This window comes from Cervus elaphus, chromosome 6 (genome assembly GCF_910594005.1).
Source record: "Cervus elaphus chromosome 6, mCerEla1.1, whole genome shotgun sequence".
Taxonomy (NCBI): Eukaryota; Metazoa; Chordata; class Mammalia; order Artiodactyla; family Cervidae; genus Cervus; species Cervus elaphus.
This window is the reverse complement of record NC_057820.1, coordinates 17,230,774-17,248,296: the sequence shown is the minus strand read 5'-3', so window position 1 is coordinate 17,248,296 and position 17,523 is coordinate 17,230,774. Positions and strand designations below refer to the sequence as shown.

At 44.7% G+C, this 17,523-nt stretch overlaps 1 protein-coding gene across 6 annotated transcripts in view; it reads right to left on the bottom strand.

Annotated features, from left to right (window-relative positions):
• Positions 1–8,128: 8,128 nt before the first annotated feature.
• Positions 8,129–17,523, bottom strand: part of WDFY3 (WD repeat and FYVE domain containing 3) — a 282,380-nt gene continuing 272,985 nt past the window's right edge. For all 6 annotated transcript variants that reach the window (XM_043906285.1, XM_043906283.1, XM_043906282.1 and 3 more), the window contains 4 exons: positions 16,040–16,363; positions 15,323–15,434; positions 14,774–14,971; positions 8,129–11,623 (listed from right to left, as the gene is read on the bottom strand). In XM_043906285.1, the coding sequence (XP_043762220.1) occupies positions 11,500–11,623; positions 14,774–14,971; positions 15,323–15,434; positions 16,040–16,363 (758 nt within the window). In that variant the 3' untranslated portion in view covers positions 8,129–11,499. The remainder of the gene's footprint in view (positions 11,624–14,773; positions 14,972–15,322; positions 15,435–16,039; positions 16,364–17,523) is intronic.

The following is a 17,523-nucleotide window of genomic DNA, read 5'->3' as shown; positions in this document are numbered from 1 at the left end:
CCCTTCCGCGGACCCAGTCTCAGTTTCCGCTGGCGCCAGGCGGGTGCGCGCGCCTTCCGCCCTCCGCGTCCCCAGCCCCAGTCCCCGCCCCGCGCCGGTCGGGTGCCTGCGCCCTGTGTCTCGCCGCGACCTTCCCCTCCCCCCTGCCTCCTGCCTCCGGCGGGGCTGGGCCGGTCCGCAGCCTGCGAGCTCTTCTCGGGACTTTCCCCGTCCCTTTGTTCTGCGAACGGCCGGCAGTGTGTTCCGGCCGGTCAATTTTCTCTCTCTCCTTTGGTCCCCCCCAGTTCAAGTTGGCACCTCACAGAAGCTCCCCCCGATTGTCCTCAGGGCACTCAGGCCCGGACCCTAGCCCAAGCAAGGCCGCCTAAGACTCCCTTCCCGGGACGGGTCTCCGTCCTTAGCTCTTTTGTCTCACTTTTTATCTTTTATATTTTGTCCTACCTCCTTTCGAAGACAATGGTCTGCTTTTCTGGGCGCCTGATGACCTCAGCTAGCGATCAGAAGTTGTTTTGTGAAGTTTGCTCTGCATTCGGTTATTCTTTTGATGAATTTGTAGGAGAGAAAGTGGTCTCCCGGTCCTACTCCTCCGCCATCTTGGCTCCTCCCTCAGGTTATTGATTTTTGGTCTGTCTTCTTTTCTAACTTATGCACTCAGTGGTATAAATCTCCCTTTCTAACTGTTCCTTTCACTTACAAATTTTGGTGAGTTGCATTTTCATTCAGCTCAAAATATTTTAACATTTCTTCTGAGATTTCTTCTTTGATGCATGTGTTTAAGCTCCATATATTTTGGAATTTCTAGTTTAATTCTTTGTGGTCTGAAAGCAGACGTTATATAATTTCTTTTTTTTTTAATTTAGATATATTTTATGGCCCAGAACATGGTCTATTTTGGTGAATTCCATGGGACCTGGAGAAGAATGTGTATTCTGTTGTTACTGGGTGTCTGTGCATATCAATTTTACCCAGTTGAGTGATGGTGCTCTTAAGTTCAGCTGTGTCTGTACTGAATTTCTGTCTGTTGCATCTGTCCATTTCTGATGGCTGAAGTCTCCGCCTATGACAGTGCAGCCATCTGATTCTCTTTCCGTTCCCAGGTACTAATGCAGGCTGTCCCTCTCAGCTGCTTTCGTACCAGCCAGTGACCTTCTTGAAAGTACCTTAGAAAGTGGCCTGTCTCTAAATCAAAGAGACATTTAATGAGGGCTCACAGGTGACAGAGAAGGGACTGAGGGTTTGCTGGTGCTGTTCCCTGAGAATAAAAAATGGTTGGACACATTGCTGGCGGGAATGTAAAATGGTAGAACTGTTTTGGAAAAGAGTTTGGCAGTTCCTCAACATGCTAAAGCGTTACCATATGATCCAGCAATTCCACTCTTAGGTATATATATACTCAAGAAAAATGAAAATGCCCAATACAAACACAAATGTTTGCAACAGCATTACAACAGTAAAAAGTGGATGCAAACTACATGTCCATCTGGTGGTGAATGGATAAATAAAGGGTGATATATCCACACAATGGACTAAACTACTTGGCCATAAAAAGGAAGTTCTGATACATGATACAATATGAATGAAAGTCCAAAATATTATGTTCACTGACATAGGACAGTCCCTAAAGACCACATACTGACAATTCCATTAAGCTAAATGTCCAGAACAGGCAACTCTATAGACGGTGAGTAGGTCAGTGGCTGCCAGGGTTGGGGACAAGGAGGAGAATGGGGACTAGTGGCATGAGATTTCCTTAGGGGTGATGCAAATATCCTAAAACTAGACGATAGTGATAGCTGCACAACTCTAAACGTGCGAAACTCAGAGTCTTATTTGATGAATTTTTACAGGATGTTAATTCTCAATAAAGTTGTTAAATGACTAGAGAATCTGTAATGGTAAATCTACAGGTGAAGGTATTCTGGGCCTGGGGAGAAGCAGGGGAGGGCTGTCAATTGTCTCCACAACTGGGGGCCCCACGATGTGTTCAGCCTCCCTTCCTTGCTGTCTGATGGGCATCATTGAGGGGTCAGCTTAGTACTGCCCGGAGGCCAGGGAAGGCCTGCCTTAGAAGGTGACAGTTGAGACATGACTCATAGAGTCATAGAGACATAGAGATTGCTACCTTAGGAGAAGGAGGCAGGGGAGTGAGGAAGTGGAGCACAGATGGGTTAGGAGCCTCAAGGCAGACGTGGCAGTTGGGGGGAGAGCCTGGCAAGTGTGCAGAATGGCGGAGGTAGGAGGTGAGGAGCCCTGCAGGTTTTAAGAAGGACTGACAGAATCCGGCATCTTAGTGAGCTGGCCTGGCTAAGAATGGACCGTGGTGGCCAAGGCAGAAGTACAGAAATCCCACAGCCAGTGCCCAAACTAAGGGTGGATATGCTCTCACTGTCCGTCAGCAAGTGCAAACTCTGGGTGGGAATACCCACCTTTAAACGGAGGAAGATGCAAATCAGTGCTACCACATCACAAAACAAAGGCAGGCAGGAAAGCAGGCACACACAACCAAGAACCCGGTCTGGGGGGCCGGGGGAGGAAAAACCACCCTAAAGAAGAGAATTTTTCTGGGAAGGCTTTGTATTATGTAATTTAGTGAAAATATGAGTTCAATAAAGGATCAATGATGAAATGAGAGAATAATGGAATGATGTGAAAATGAAGATTGAAGAGCTAAGAAAACCAATTGTGATGAGAGTGTCATTCTTACTGAATTAGAAACAGAAATGGAATAGACTCACTGAAAATTCAACTATAGATCTTATACCGACTTGAAGGCAAGCCTCTCGTTTATGGGCTAGAAAGTTCTTGATGAGGTTATGTCATTTTGGTATCATCTGCAAGGCCCAGTGGAATATGTATCATCATGGACTTAGAGATTGCTACCTTAGGAGAAGGAAAAATCTACATGGATGGATCTACACTTGAACCACAATCACACTTGGTCACACTGCTGGGGTAGGTCTTGGTTTCTTTCTCTTGGCAGAATTGGCCTGCAGGGTCACACTGTGATGACCCTTGAGTTTAGTCAGGGCTGCTTAGGTTGACCTTTGGTCCCTGGTTTATTTCTTCCCAATCAGTTGGACCATAAGGAAGGCTGAACGCTGAAGAATTGGTGCCTTCAAACTGTGGTGCTGGAGAAGACTCTTGAGAGTCCCTTAGGCTGCAAGGAGATCAAACTAGTCAATCCGAAAGGAAATCAATCCTGAGTATTCATTGAAAGGACTGATGCTGAAGCTTCAATACTTTAGCTATCTGATGTGAAGAGCTGACTTGCTGGAAAAGACTGAAGGCAAAAGGGGAAGAGAGGGTTGGCAGAGGAGGAGATGGCTAGACAGAATCACTAACTCAATGGACATGAATCTGAGCAAACTCTGGGAGATAGTGAAGGACAGAGGAACCTGGTGGGTCACAGTCTATGGGGTGGCAGAGTTGGACACGACTTAGTGACTGAACAGCAACAAATCAGGTTGCAAACAGGTGGCTTGGCTTTTATGTACAGAAAAGATTTTAGGGTACAGGTTTTATTTGAAATGTATAGCAGTGCGTGAGGGCAAAATCACAATTTTTTTTCTATAAATAATAGTTCTGTGCTCTGGAATGCAGCTTGCAACTTGCCTTTGTCTTTGTTGAGCAGGAAGTGTGATAGTTGAAGGCCAAGGTTGAAGTTCCAGCCCATTATCTTTATGATAAAGCTGGGCATGATAGAAGTAATATCCTAAGTATATTTTCACTGTAGTCAATACCACTGCCCTGCAACACCCACCCTACCCCCACCCCACAAAAGAGAAAATGGAAAATGGAACCTGGAAGCCATTTGTAAAGATCACTGGCTTTGGAATTGGGAAGTTTAGGGGCAGAGCAGGGAATTAGATTTAATAAGCAATAGGGCATTGGGAATGTCAAAGGTTTCTCTGAATCCCTTTCTTCTTGGTGCTCAATGAAGGTTTGGGCTGCAAGATTTCCAAGGGCCCTTCCCCAGCTGGCATTCTGCCTGCTGTGAATCTGCCTGAAGATGAACTTGCTGTCAGTAGCTTTAGAAAATGCACCACTCCTTTTACATTCATATTTCTAATTTTTTTTTGTTGTTCTTCAGTTACTAAGTTGTGTTGGACTCTTTGCGACCCCATGGACTGTAGCACGCCAGACTCCTTTGTCCACCATCTTCCGGAGTTTGCTCAAATTCATGTCCTTTGAGTTGGTGATGCAGTCTAACCATTTTCTCTGTCCATGGGATTTTCCTGGGAGGAATACTGGAGTGGGTTGCCAGTTCTCCTCTAGGGGATCTTCCCAACCCAGGAATTGAATCCACATCTGCATCTCCTACATCGTCCAGCAGATTCTTTACCACTGAGTCACCTGGGAATCCATTTCTAAATTAATGCTATACTATATTGAGAACATCTGGTCAAGCACTACATGGCCTATATTGTTGTTCAGTCTGTAAGTTGTGATCCCGTGAACCACAGCACGCCAAGCTTCACTGTCCTTCACCACCTCCTGGAGCTTGCTCAAACTCACATCCATTGAGTCGGTGATGTCATCCAACCATCTCATCCTCTGTCGCCCCCTTTTCCTCCTGCCCTCAACCTTTCCCAGCATCAGGGTCTTTTTCAATGAGTCAGCTCCTCGCATCAGGTGGCCAAAGTTTGTGAAGAGCCGACTCGTTGGAAAAGATATGTATTACCCAGTTTAATCTTTATAACAAATTCTCAAGTATCATAATACAAAGCTGACTTATGAGGAAGCTCATATGTGGAGAAGTGGCCTAATGTCACACAGTAAGTGGCAGAATGAGAACTTAAACCTCAGACTGACCCTCAGTTGTCAAATTCCTGACCAGCTCACCATTTTAGGCAGAACTATACTCAATAGGAAGGATTACAGTGTTTTTACATGATCAAAATTTTGGAGCCTTGACTAGAAGAATGTGACTAAAAAGAGGCCGTCTTAGAAACTCCAGCACTGCAGTGATGCACTCCCGGCTGTGTGCTCGGCGCTGGGGAGGCAGTTTCCGGCAGAGGGCCCTGGCCCCGCGCTCTGCCCAGTGTGGAGGGGCCTCGCTTGCCCTTGGCAGGCTGCAGAGGGAGCCCCACTGAAAGCCCCGGGTCTGTGATTAGAAACCTGGCTCCCAGGTCAGTTTCAGACTGGCTGCTTTAAAATTGAGGAGCACCTCATGTGTCTTCTCCTTGGACCAGTGCTTCTCCAATTCAGAGTTCCAGACCCCTGGGAGTCCTGAAGCCCCTCTCAAGGGGTCTGCAAGATGAAGACTATTTTCATAGTAATACTGAAATGTTTGCCTTTTTCAAGGCATTGATATTTGTACCGAACTCAGATGTGAAACAACAGTGAGTAAAAGTGCTAGAATTCAAGCATGCAATTGGGCAGCAGCACCAGACTGCCGCTTGTGATAGTCTTCGTTGTTAAGCACTCCCAGTAAAAGTATCTGTTTCACTTAAGAATGTCCTTGGAGAAGTGGTGAAGTTACTACTCTTATTAAACCTTGAACCTAAAGTTACGTGACACAAAATGAGAGGTACCCAGAAGGTGCCAGGTACATCAGGTACAAGGTTCGTCTTGAAGAGAAGCACTTGTTGTTGAGTTGTGGCTGGCTTGTGGCTTTTCTCCTGGCATATCTTTCCTCCCTGAAAGAGCAGTAGACAGACCCCAGTTCTTGGGCAGCAGCGTTGTTGAAATTAACAAGGTGAGCCTACTGCTTCAAAGAAACAACAGTGACTGGTGCCAATGATAAAATTCTAGGTTTTAAGCAAGACTTAAAGACTTTGGAAAACTTGTGATATCCACTATTGTGAGCTTGACTTAGAATTTCCTGAGACTTCTAGAGAAGTTTTGATATTATGTATGACATGATTTTGGGGGATATATTATAGAACAAAATGCGTCTTGGAAGATCTACACACACTGTAGCAGTGGTGATAATAGTTCTAAATGGCCAATGTTGTTTTTGTTTAGTCACTTTGTCGTGTCTGGCTCTCTTGCGACCCCATAGACTGTAGCCCACCAGGCTCCTCTGGTCCATGGGATTTTCCAGGCAAGAATACTGGACGGAGTTGCCATTTTCTTCTCCAGGGGATCGTCCTGATCCAGGGATGGAGTCTGAGTCTCCTGCTTAGCAAGCCGATTCTTTACCACTGAGCCACCTGGGAATGGGAAGCCCTCTAAATGGCCAATGAGTGCTATAAAATTATACGTGGGTAAAAGATCGATTCAAGGTACAAGACAGACTAATGGATTTTCAAGTAATGAAGCATAAAAAGTTCACTGATAAAATGGGTTGGCCAGTAAGTCTGTTTGGGTTTTTCTGAACGATGTTATAGAAAAGCCCAAACCTTCTGGCTAACTCAATAGTTTCAAGTACCATATAGCAATCAGTCTTTAAGAAACTTAAAAGTTAATTCAGAAACAACGACTTGAAAAGGCTATTAAAATACCCCTCCCCACCCCCTTTTAACCACATACCTGTGTGAGGCTGGATTTCCCTCATGCTTCGACCAACATGAAGAATCACGATAGACTGAACGTAGAAGAAAATGTGAGAATCCACCTGTGTTCAATTAAGGCAGACATGAAACAGGTTTGCAAAATTGTAAAGCCACTCCCGTCGCTACTAATTTTTTTTCTCTCGTGGTTTGGAAAAGTTTTTTTCTTTTCATAGAGGTATGTAATTGATGTTACTACATAATAGTTTCATCATTGCTATTTCTAAGTAAATTAATATACATACTTTTAAAATCTCAGTTTTGACCTCTAATACCATGCCTATTAATAGAGGCAGCTCACACAAACAAATGTGATAGTTTTAAGGATCAAAATAGTCTGAGACCAAAGAGTTGGAAAAGCCCTACGTTAGACTCATCCCATGGTCACAGTCACTGTTGACACAAGAAAACCTGGTGCGCCAAGAGGGACTGAACGTGGGCTTCTGGAAGTCTCCGTCTTCGAAGCCCGAGCCGAGGCTCCCCCAGCACCGCGCTGTCTCTGAGTCCAGTAGCTGAGCTTGGAGCCACTTCTAGCAAAAGTCAAAAGAACAATATGTAAATAAAAAAGGAACTTTGCAAAGTGTAGGGGGAAATGATAATATTGTTAAAGCAAGAAAGTCTAAGCCAGTGCTAAAGCAATTCCATCTCTGCTTCTTCAACACTCCAAATGGGCTTGAAATGAGGGGTGAAGAGGAAATTTTACTGGAGAATCAAAAGGCAGATATGGGACTTCCTGAAGATCATTTGCACATTTTCCTTTAAACTCTGAAAAAAATTTTTGCAAGTCTGTCCCTGCAGGAACTCTTCTTGAAGTCATTAGGATTATGAATGGTACTACATTAAAACAATGAGAACTGCTCTTCGTTTTCTCTTATCACTGATCTATTTTTGAAGAAATATCTATTGTCTTGGAAATTCTTAGCATTCCTTTATTTTCTGGCTCTACAGTGGAGTTGTACTGGGTGGGGGGTGGGGGGGGGGAATTTGTAATAAGCACAATATCCTCAATAGTAGGACTCTACTATTTATACTTAAGATGAAATGGAAATTTTGTTAGTATATTTAGAAAGAAGACATTAAAGCAGCCTAAATAAACTTAAGTGTTTTCTACATTCCCCCTTTCTGGGAAGTCAGTTTTCAAACCAAATAAGCTAGTAACTATAAAAACAGATGTGAGTTGCTAACACTTCCAGATCAAAGGCCGAAATGGAAAGTCTAGCTGATGACAGAGGGCGCCGTGCTTCCGGAAAGAGGGCAGGACACCAGAATATTCCTGATGTGACTATAGCAGGGGCTGGAGATAGAGGTATAATTTATCATTGTTTACATTTCACAATATGATGGATAAGAGAAGAAGCTCAGGGAAAAGGAGCCGAAACCATGAAATGTAGTACTTTCCCAGAGGTTCACTCAAGTCTGAAGGTCCTGTCTCCCAAGAGCCACTTGTCTCTGCCTGCGGCTGTGCACACAGTTAGCCCCGGGAGTCCAGCATCACTGGGAAACTCAGGATGCGGAAAGCCTGGTTTTAAAATGTGGACTGCACTAGAACTGGAGCCAGATCCCAGCAGCCAACACGTCTGCAAGCAGAGAATTTAAGCAGGTGCTTCTGAAAGATATATTCACAACTAGAAAAGAACTACACAAAAGTTTTATTGGACCTCAATTTTGTTTTTCCTTCTCTGAAGAGCTGGCGTTAAAACTTTTTCTTTTTTTCCTGGGGGTGGTAAATAGGAGGTATTTATCTGAAATGAAAAAAAAAAAAGTATCTGGACTACTGCATTTAATCATGTATTGTAATTGTGTTACTCTACCTTTTTGCATCAGAGACAGATATACAATGAACATTCAGTTATCACAGATTGCACACTAAGATAGTAATTCTTCAGGCCTTTTACATAACCACCAAAGAACAGATATTGGATTCTGCAATATAGTACAAAAGTCCACAGTCAATCCAGTCTTAGCCAGTATCTTCAATTTACTTCTGGTTGCTGTACAAATAATCGGCCATTACTAGGGCTTACAAGTTAATAACAGGACAAAAAAATATACATTGCACTGACACAAAAAGTCAGCTGGGTTAATAGTCATGCAACAAGTAACCAAACTTGCTGAAATTAAAAATACTTTCTAAAAACAGTTTTAATGGCATAAATATTTTATACACAGTTCATTTACCCAAACAAAATGTATTTAAATGATACAAAGCAAAAATAAGTTTCTACCAACTTTATACATAAGAAAGTGCAAAATAACTTATCTAGAGTGTTTTGCTATTATCCAGACGGATGGCTGCTGTGGGCAGCTAGTCTCCTCTTCAAAAGCATGACGTTGCCATGCCACACTACACACAAATGTTAGAAAACACGGATGAATGAATGGATGGATGGACAAACCACTACAAAGATCAGGCAGAAGCCCTGTGAGGTACTCTCAGAGAAAGAACATGGACCACACAAAGGTGGATGTACATGCTGAGAATGTATGTTGGTAAACAATGTACGTGGAACACAGAAAGACATCCAGAGACACGATTAGTTTATGTGAGTGAGTGTACTTGGGTGTGTGAGTGATTTGTGATTTCTGCATTAAAAGCAAAAAGGAAAAGAAACCCCACTGAACAAAACGGTTGCCCACAGCACCAGCTGCCAGAGGAAAGACTATCATGAGGGTTTTGGTTTCCACCTTCTAGTTATGGAAGTTGTGTCGGAAAGTTTAAAAGTGTTCATCTCATATAACTTCATATTACATAGAGGAATAACCTTTAAGTAACTACGTACAGACATTCATATATTCAAGTCTTTAAAGAACATCTCTGCCGTTGGGTTTGGGGTAAACATGGTTCGTGGACACAAGGAGGACGCCTCTTTTAAAAAGTGTAGAATAACACTGCTACAACTCATCTCTAGATCCGGACAGGGGCAAAGCCCGCGGCTAGGTGAGACCACAAGTCCTGCAACTGCTGAACACCCAGCGTTATTTATGAGAATTGAAATAAGAAGGCTGGGGGCAGGGGTGGGGAGGGAGGAAGATGGGGGAGAGGGAGACACAGGAAGGAAAACAGAACACAACTTTTCTTCAAGTTAAAGTATTAATGCCAATAATCCTTTTATTAATAAGTATATTTGAACTTTTAGAAATGGAAGTGTTTTCCTCAATTTTGATATGTAATCATAAATAGACAGTAGGCTCAAACCTAGGTAAATAAAGGTGTAAATTTAGTAAGCATAAGGCACTAAAGCAGCCTTTATATTTTTCTCTTGGAGACCTAGTTATCAGGAAGAACAAATTTGTTCTTAAGCTGGTTTCAGCCCATTAGGTACAAGGTTACTATTGTACCAATGCCTATGCATGAATGCATGTGCATATATGTGCATTTTAGTGCATAAGTGTGCCTGTCACCAGGGCCTAAAGATGAAAAATCGGGAATGCCAAAGCCGCTGTCCTTCGTATGATACTCCGAGAGGTGTGAAGGCCTGTCCTTCCTTTCCTGGGCCATAAATGCTTCTATGTTTTTCAAATCACAGGGCTTTTAGATTTGTTCATAATATTATCACTAAATATCTGAAAATGTTAAAATCTAGATTAATCGTTTCATTTGTTTTATATATATATTTATATATGTACATAACACACATTTTAAAAAATCCCACCACCAAAGCCTTTTTTTTTTTTTCTGTAAACGAAACTTATCCCTTCGCCCCCACCAGCTTTAGTCTCCCTGGATTTGTGTGTTCTGTATCCAACTAGTAGAACAAATTAAATAACTAAATATTAAAATACTGTAATTATATTCATAGCAAAAACAAAAAAATAGACATTGATACAGTATAAATCTCACTGTTTTCAGGTAGATGGCATTAAATGGTAAAGGTTAATTATAAGCAGTTCTGACATGATCCAGTTTTACATCAAGGTTTACATGTTAACTCTGTACACTTTTTTCTTTTGTTTTAACCCCTTTTTTGGAAAATAAGCTATAGTAGAACATTAGTGTCACCAAAGACACATACTTCTTATGTTCTATGCAAGAGAAGCTAATTTGGGTTACATGCAAATATATTTCCATTAGTTGAGGCAGGGCTGTTTCCTGCACTGCGTGGATTGCCCGACCACCAGGGCGCAGTGCTAAGAACGGATGCTTTGACCACAGGGCAGTCCAAAGAGAAGTCTACGTGGGGCCTTATGACATCAGAACAACACCGAGGTGGTGGGTAGCCATGTGCAAGATGCCCAAAGATTGCCAGGGTATCTCAGGGCCAGACTCCTAGTCTCCCACACTGTTTCCTAAAGAAGGTCCACATGACATTGTTTTGGTTACTAGCTTAGGTTAAGTGGAGATACCGTGGGCAACTTGAGAGAAAGGACATCGGGCACACGGGCTGGGCTTGCAAGGGGGAAGGAAAAAAGACCACAGATAATGTCTTTGAGGATTTAAAAAAAAAATATTTATAATTAATTGGTGAGGGATGTCAGACAAACCATAAGCATTTCATTGAATTAGTGGTTTAGTTGGAAGTCTCATGTTACAGGCTGTTAAGTCCTTATTTAGAAAAAAAGGCCTTTGTACCTATTTACAATATACACAGTTACTTGCAAAGAAGTCAGATTTACAACCATTTTCTAAAAGCCTTTTTTTTTTTTTTTTTTTGTAGTCGTTGATTTTTCCAATTGAGGATGAGTAGCTCTACAAAAACGAGACGCGAGAACAGAACAGTTAACACGTGAGGATTTTCTCTTGGAGACAGCGATTGTTAAGGGAGAGTCGGATATTGAGATGTTGCTCCTGGGAACCACCTCGTATTCCTGTGCTGCTCACTGCAGTGTCTGCCCCACGACTGTACTTGACACCCGTTCAGTCAGTGTTCCCTCTGAATCCCACACTTCAGACGCGCGGAGATGTGTAAACGGAGACTGTTTCGATGCCTTCCGAGCTGCGAGCTGTGATGGGGGAGGCGGGAAGCGGAGTCTCCAGACCGTGGTCTCCAATCAGCTTGCTGAATCTTCAACAATTCCGAGGCCCGTCTTCTGAACTCCTCTCGTGCTGTAAGTTGTAGTAACAGTTCTGACAGACACGGACTGGGGAGGAGATTTTCAAGCGTTTGATTTCTGACTGAAATCGGCTGCACCTAAAGGAGAGGTAAAACCAGGTAGTTATGGATTTTTTTCCCACATTGGACCACTGGGCTCCGAAATGCTAATTTAAAAACAGAATGGACAGCCTGCAGTGTAACACTCAAGACCATCTTGTGTCAGAAGAGTGCCAGAGGCCACACGGGTATGGGTCACGTGGTTTTTGACCTAGGACCACAAGGAATGCTGTATTCCTTGTTTCATTCTGTGAAGAAAAGTGCTAATAAACCAAGGCAAGCCATTTGTTTGACAAAAGAGAATTAAAAAAAAAAGTTAAGATTCTCCTACAGGATGAAGCCAAGGGAAGTCAACAGCTCAGAGGCCATTCTTCCCGTGCAGGATGGAAGTAGCGCATTCTTTCTCATGTCTTGTCACCTTGGGCGGTATGCCAGTGTCTTTACTTGGAGCCTATTTTCCCTGGGCATTAGAGCTCTTACTACTCATTTTAAAAGATACTTTGGTCACTAAAGAGTTCTTCTGAGCTTTTAATCACTTTGACTCACTCTTCAGTCATTTCTTGTAGTTTGACTTTTCTGTCTGGTCCAAATGTTCTCATTTTCTGTTTATCGTGACAGAATTTCTTGAGGTGGAATACACACTTAGAGATGTTCCAGTTCTTTATAGAAAGCATTCTTACTCCTGGCATAAAGCAGGATATGACCCTGAATGTGGCACTCCGTCACTTTGAGCTTGGCTTTTCACAAGACTGAAGATTTTGTTTCCTCCATTAATCTACCAGTAGAAGTGTCCAGAGAATAAGGGACGTGCCACCAGCCTCAGAGGTTTAAGGGACTGGACTTTGAGGAGACCCTTAGGAATGCTGGCAAGCTCCCTTAGCAGCTCAAGGGTAAAAGATCATCGCAGGGCTATGCCCTCTGGGACAGCATTCCTTCCATGCCCATTATGTCATCATCAGTCACTTGTTTGGTTGGTTTTTCATATAAAGCCTTCATTCAACATTTGAAGGCCTGGGATAATTTAAAGAATTACCTATATGTAAACAGTACTTAGAAAATTAAACACTACAAAGAACAGATGTGTGTCAGCAGACATATGGAGGTGGTGATGACCAGAAATTACCAGATCACTAGGCTTCGCAGAGTGGGTGTCTCAAAGCACAGAAGCTCAAGACAGATTCCTCTGCCATCATGGAAATTCCTGTAAGAAGTGGCTGGCAGCAACTTTCTGCTACCTCACCTTGAATCAGACATCTCAGGAGAAAAGGTTTAAGACATTAGTCTGAAAAAAAATTTATAATCATGATAACACTTCTTACTAAACACCTATACTGCCAGACTTTGCACCTGGTGCTTTACAAAACTCATGTGTGATTTCAGAGAGTGCTAGTAATATGCTGAGATGACACAATGGACAACAGTCCAGTGAGCACCCAGGCAGTGTAAAGCCAAGACCACAGCCTTTCCAGTAAGCCACGGCCCCTCAGTGACTGGCTCAGGAGCAATGATACACTTTATGTGTTCTGTGAAAGCATCTTTTGAGTAAGGCAATATAAATATTAGTGAGTACTGCCTGGGGGATCTTTTCTGTTGTCTGCCATGAAAACTAAGGACTGGGGCTTCCCTGGTGGTCTGGTGGTTAAGAATCTGCCTGCCAATGCAGGGGACATGGGTTTGATCCCTGGTTTCGGGAGGATCCCACATACCTCATAGAAACTAAGCCTGTGTGCCACAAGTACTGAGGCCACACGCCCTAGGATGTTTGTCAGCAACAGGAGAAGCCCGTGTACCACAACGAAGAGTAGCCCACACTGCAACTGGAGAAAGCCCTCGCAGGGCAATGAAGACCCAGTGCAGTCAAAAATACATACATACATACATTCTTGCCTGGGAAATCCCATGGACAGAGGAGGCTGGCAGGCTATGGTCCAAAGGGTCACAAAGAGTTGGACATGACTGAGTGACTAAGCACGCAAATATGTAAGTAAATAAATCTTAAAAAAAAGAAAGTAAGGCCTGAACATGCGTATGTGGGACCCCAGAGTATGACAGAGAGGGCAAGGAATCAATGCATATGAGACAACTGACTCTTTGTACCCGGGAAATATAAGTGATCCCCACCTCATGTCGTACCCCCAAATAAATTCCAAATGGATTTGAACCTAAAGACCCAAATGTGAAAAACAAAACTGAAACTTTTAAAAGAAAATGAACAAAGCCATCTTTACGACCTCAGGACAGAGAAAGATTTTTTAAGGCCAAAAAAAGAAGCAAAAGTCATAAAAAGTAACACATGCTACTACATCAAAATTCTAAACCCATGTGCCAGAAAATAAACATACATCAAGTTAAAAACACAAGCCACAGACTGGCAGAAGACAGCTGCAAGACATATATAAGGCAAAGGATCAGAGCCCAGGATACAAAACAACTCCTCCAGGAGGTGGGAAAAAACAGAAGAGCAAACCCAAAGGGGAAATGGGCCAAGTTACCCAAGAGGAAACTCAAAACTGGCAATGAGCATATGAAAAGATGTTCAACCTCAGAAACGCTGCAAGTTAAAACAACACAATCTGGCTATCAGATTGGCAAACGTGGAAAAGCTTGGCAGTCCCAGGTATGAATAAGCACTGCAAGAACTGACGTATCCTGCTGGAGGGAGAGTGAACTAGCACTACTGTTCTGGAGAGTAATCTGGCAATAGCTAGTTAAGTGCAGGGCTATGTCTGCCAGCTATCAATTCCTTCCCGAGGTATCTCCTCTAGGGAAGCTCCAGCTTGTGTATGAAGAGGGCATTTATAATGGTGTGCACTGCAGTACTGCTTATACTGATAAAATGAAACACAATCCCTTGAGTCCATCAAGGACATCGCTGGTGGTCCAGTGGTTGAGTCGGCTAGCCTGCCAATGCAGGGGACACAGGTTCAAACCCTGACTGAAGAAGATCCCACGTGCCACCAGGCAACTGGTGAATGAATCACCCATGAATCATGTCTGCTGAAGCCCGTGCACCTAGAGCCCTGCCTCTGCAAGAAGAGAAGCCACGGTGATAAGAAGCCCGAGCACCGCAACTAGAGAGTAGCCCCAACGCTTGCTGCAACTAGAGAAAAGCCTGCGCACCAGAGCAACTAAAAATAAATAAATAAAAATCAGTTTTTTAATTAAAAGAAAGCTTGCATCTCATCTTACTTCTGGCAGAAGAGCTGACCGCAGTTCCTGCAATGGTGCCGTCTTTCCGTGAGAGAGAACCGCACGGAGCAGCCTGAACAGCTGTCCCCTCCTTCGTCCTTCACCCAGTGGTCGGCGGCTGAGCGGCCAGGCTGGTCGCTCACAGACCAGCTGAACACCCGGCCCCGGCTGTCGCCCACGAGGATCCTGCTGTGGTCCCTGCAGGAGACACGGCAGAGTCACCGCCACGCAGCCGCAGCTCCCTGTGACCCCGGTCCCCGGTGGGTGTGTGCGCTGGGGAGGGGTCGAGCGTGGACAGGGACAGAACAGCACTGAGCCCGAATGCACACTCCATCTCGACCCTCCATGCATCAAACCGTGCAGTATCTCTGAAGAACAGAGAAGGCAAAGTTTTTTGGCTTTTGAAATTCACAAGTGAAATCCACACACTGGCAGGTGTCCTGGTTTGTCTGGTGGAGCCCCACAGGATAGGACAGATGAAACCTGTGCTCCCCGGAGACGGCTTCAGTGTGGGCACCCAGCTGGGCCCCAGGAGAGCTGGCCACTTACTTGGAGACGCCCAGTGCGGTGATCTCGGCAGGGTGCGCGTTGTCCTTCCGGTCGAAGGCCGTGTGCATGGTCAGCTTACTCCTGAACACCAGCTGCCGTTCCCAGCGGTACCCTGGGGCAGAAAAGGGCAACGCATGACTGACGAAACGAGGGGAGCCCACGTATAGTAGGTGGCCCCTAACACTTCAGGGTGCTGCCGAACATAGCTCTGGCAGCCCCTCTGGTTCTTGGTCTCTGCTGCCTCGGTTGTTAAAGGTCCAGCGGTCTAGCCTGACACCGACCATGGACTCAGTGAGGCCTTCACAAGGACAATCGTGGAGAGGGGGAAACCCCCAGTACAAGACACAGCTTCTCCATTTGAGGACCTGGCCCCTAACTCTATCACAGGTAAAGTTCTCTGTGAATAGAGTTTTATCTATTTATCCGTAATCCCCAGCCTACCCATTTTCAAAAGCTTTCATAATTTGTGAATGAATGAAGTTTTGGTTTGACATTATTTTTCTTTACAAAATGCCCAACATATTGCATGCACTACTGTAGGATAGAATCTCCAAGGGTCTCTAGGTCCACTTTACCCAAGAAGAAACGTGAGGCCCTCTCAGCGGGTGGCCTCGGTCACAGGGATGGGGCAAAGAAGAGCTGCAGCCCTCCGCCTCAGTCCACCGACCCTGGCCAACCCCCAAGGTTTGACAAACAGACATGGGACTTCCGAGTTACCAGGCTTCAATCGGCTGTAATTCCGCGCCTCGATGGGATTGGGGTGGGGGTGGCTAAGGGGAGCCTGGAGATGAGGTCTGCTCTGGCCCTCTGAATAGTTCACAAATATGAAGCCGTCTTTCTCATCGAGGCTGAGCTGATCGGACCAGCGCCGGGAGTCGTCCGAGCCACTGTCGTTGTACCAGGTGGCTGTGGCTCGGCAGGAGGCCGCCCGGGGCCGGTGGCTGGTGCTGCTGGGCTGGCTGGGCGTGTCCTTGGGGTCCTGGCTGACGCTCTGCTCGTCGGCTTCGGAATCGCTGCTGTCCTCGTCCTGGGCTTCCTGCCCTGGGTGATGCATTGGGGGAATTAGAAAACACACACACATCATGGTTAGATCCAGCTTTGTCCCACAGCTATTTTTCCTCTACTGGTTAAGACACAAGAGACAGTATTTTAAGCTCAGTATTACAATATGCAAGGTCGCTTCAGTTGTGTCCAACTCTTTGTGACCCTATGGACTGTAGCCTGCCAGGCTTCTCTGTCCATGGGATTCTCCAGGCAAGAATACTGGTGTGGGTTGCTGTGCCCTCCTCCAGGGGACCTTCCTGACCCAGGGATCGAACCCACATCTCTTATGTCTCCTTCACTGGCAAGAGGGTTATTTACCACTAGCTCAACCTGGGAAGCCATAAAGACAAATAATTTGCCAGAATTTTCAGTTAGGTATGATAGCAGAAGGGTAGAATTTCAGAGTTCATAGACTGTTTTGGCCCAAATCATTATATCGGCATTTATTCTTTCACAATCTGGCCAAAGCCTGCCTTTATGAATTTCTCGCTACCTGCACCTGCCTCACGGCCACAGCTCAGCTGGACGGGCCCACTCTGCTCTCCACGCAGCCCTGCTCCTCCTTGCAGCTTGTTCTGCGCATGCAGGTTGGCCCCGCCTGGACCCATCTTCCCAACCTCTGTGTGTTCCGATGTGACCTATCTCTCAAGACATAACTTAAGTGCTTCTTTCTCTAAAATCTTATGTGGTTTCTGCAACAGAAAGTTAACTCTCTCTTCTGGGCTCCTTTAACAGCTGTATGGCTCTCACACATTTAAAATTCTCACCCGAAACTATTACTTTTGGTCATTATTTCTATAAGACAGTGGTCAGTTGAAGAGGAGTCCCAACGTGGTGCCTTCCACATAGCAGTCAATATAAACGACAGCATAGATGAACAGACTATGGATAGAAATCTTAACTGAGAATTTTGTTCTTCCTCCTCTTTCCATTGTTATTGTGCATTTCTTCAGCTCAATTCCCTTGCAAAAACTAGGAGGGAGAACTAGCTTTCCTGGTGGCTCAGATGGTAAAGAATCTATCTGCCTGCAGTGCAGGAGGCCCGGGTTCAATCCCTAGGTCAGGAAGATCCCCTGGAGAAGGGAATGGCAACCCACTACAGTATCCTTGCCTGGAGAATCCCATGGACAGAGGAGCCTGGCAGGCTACAGTCACAG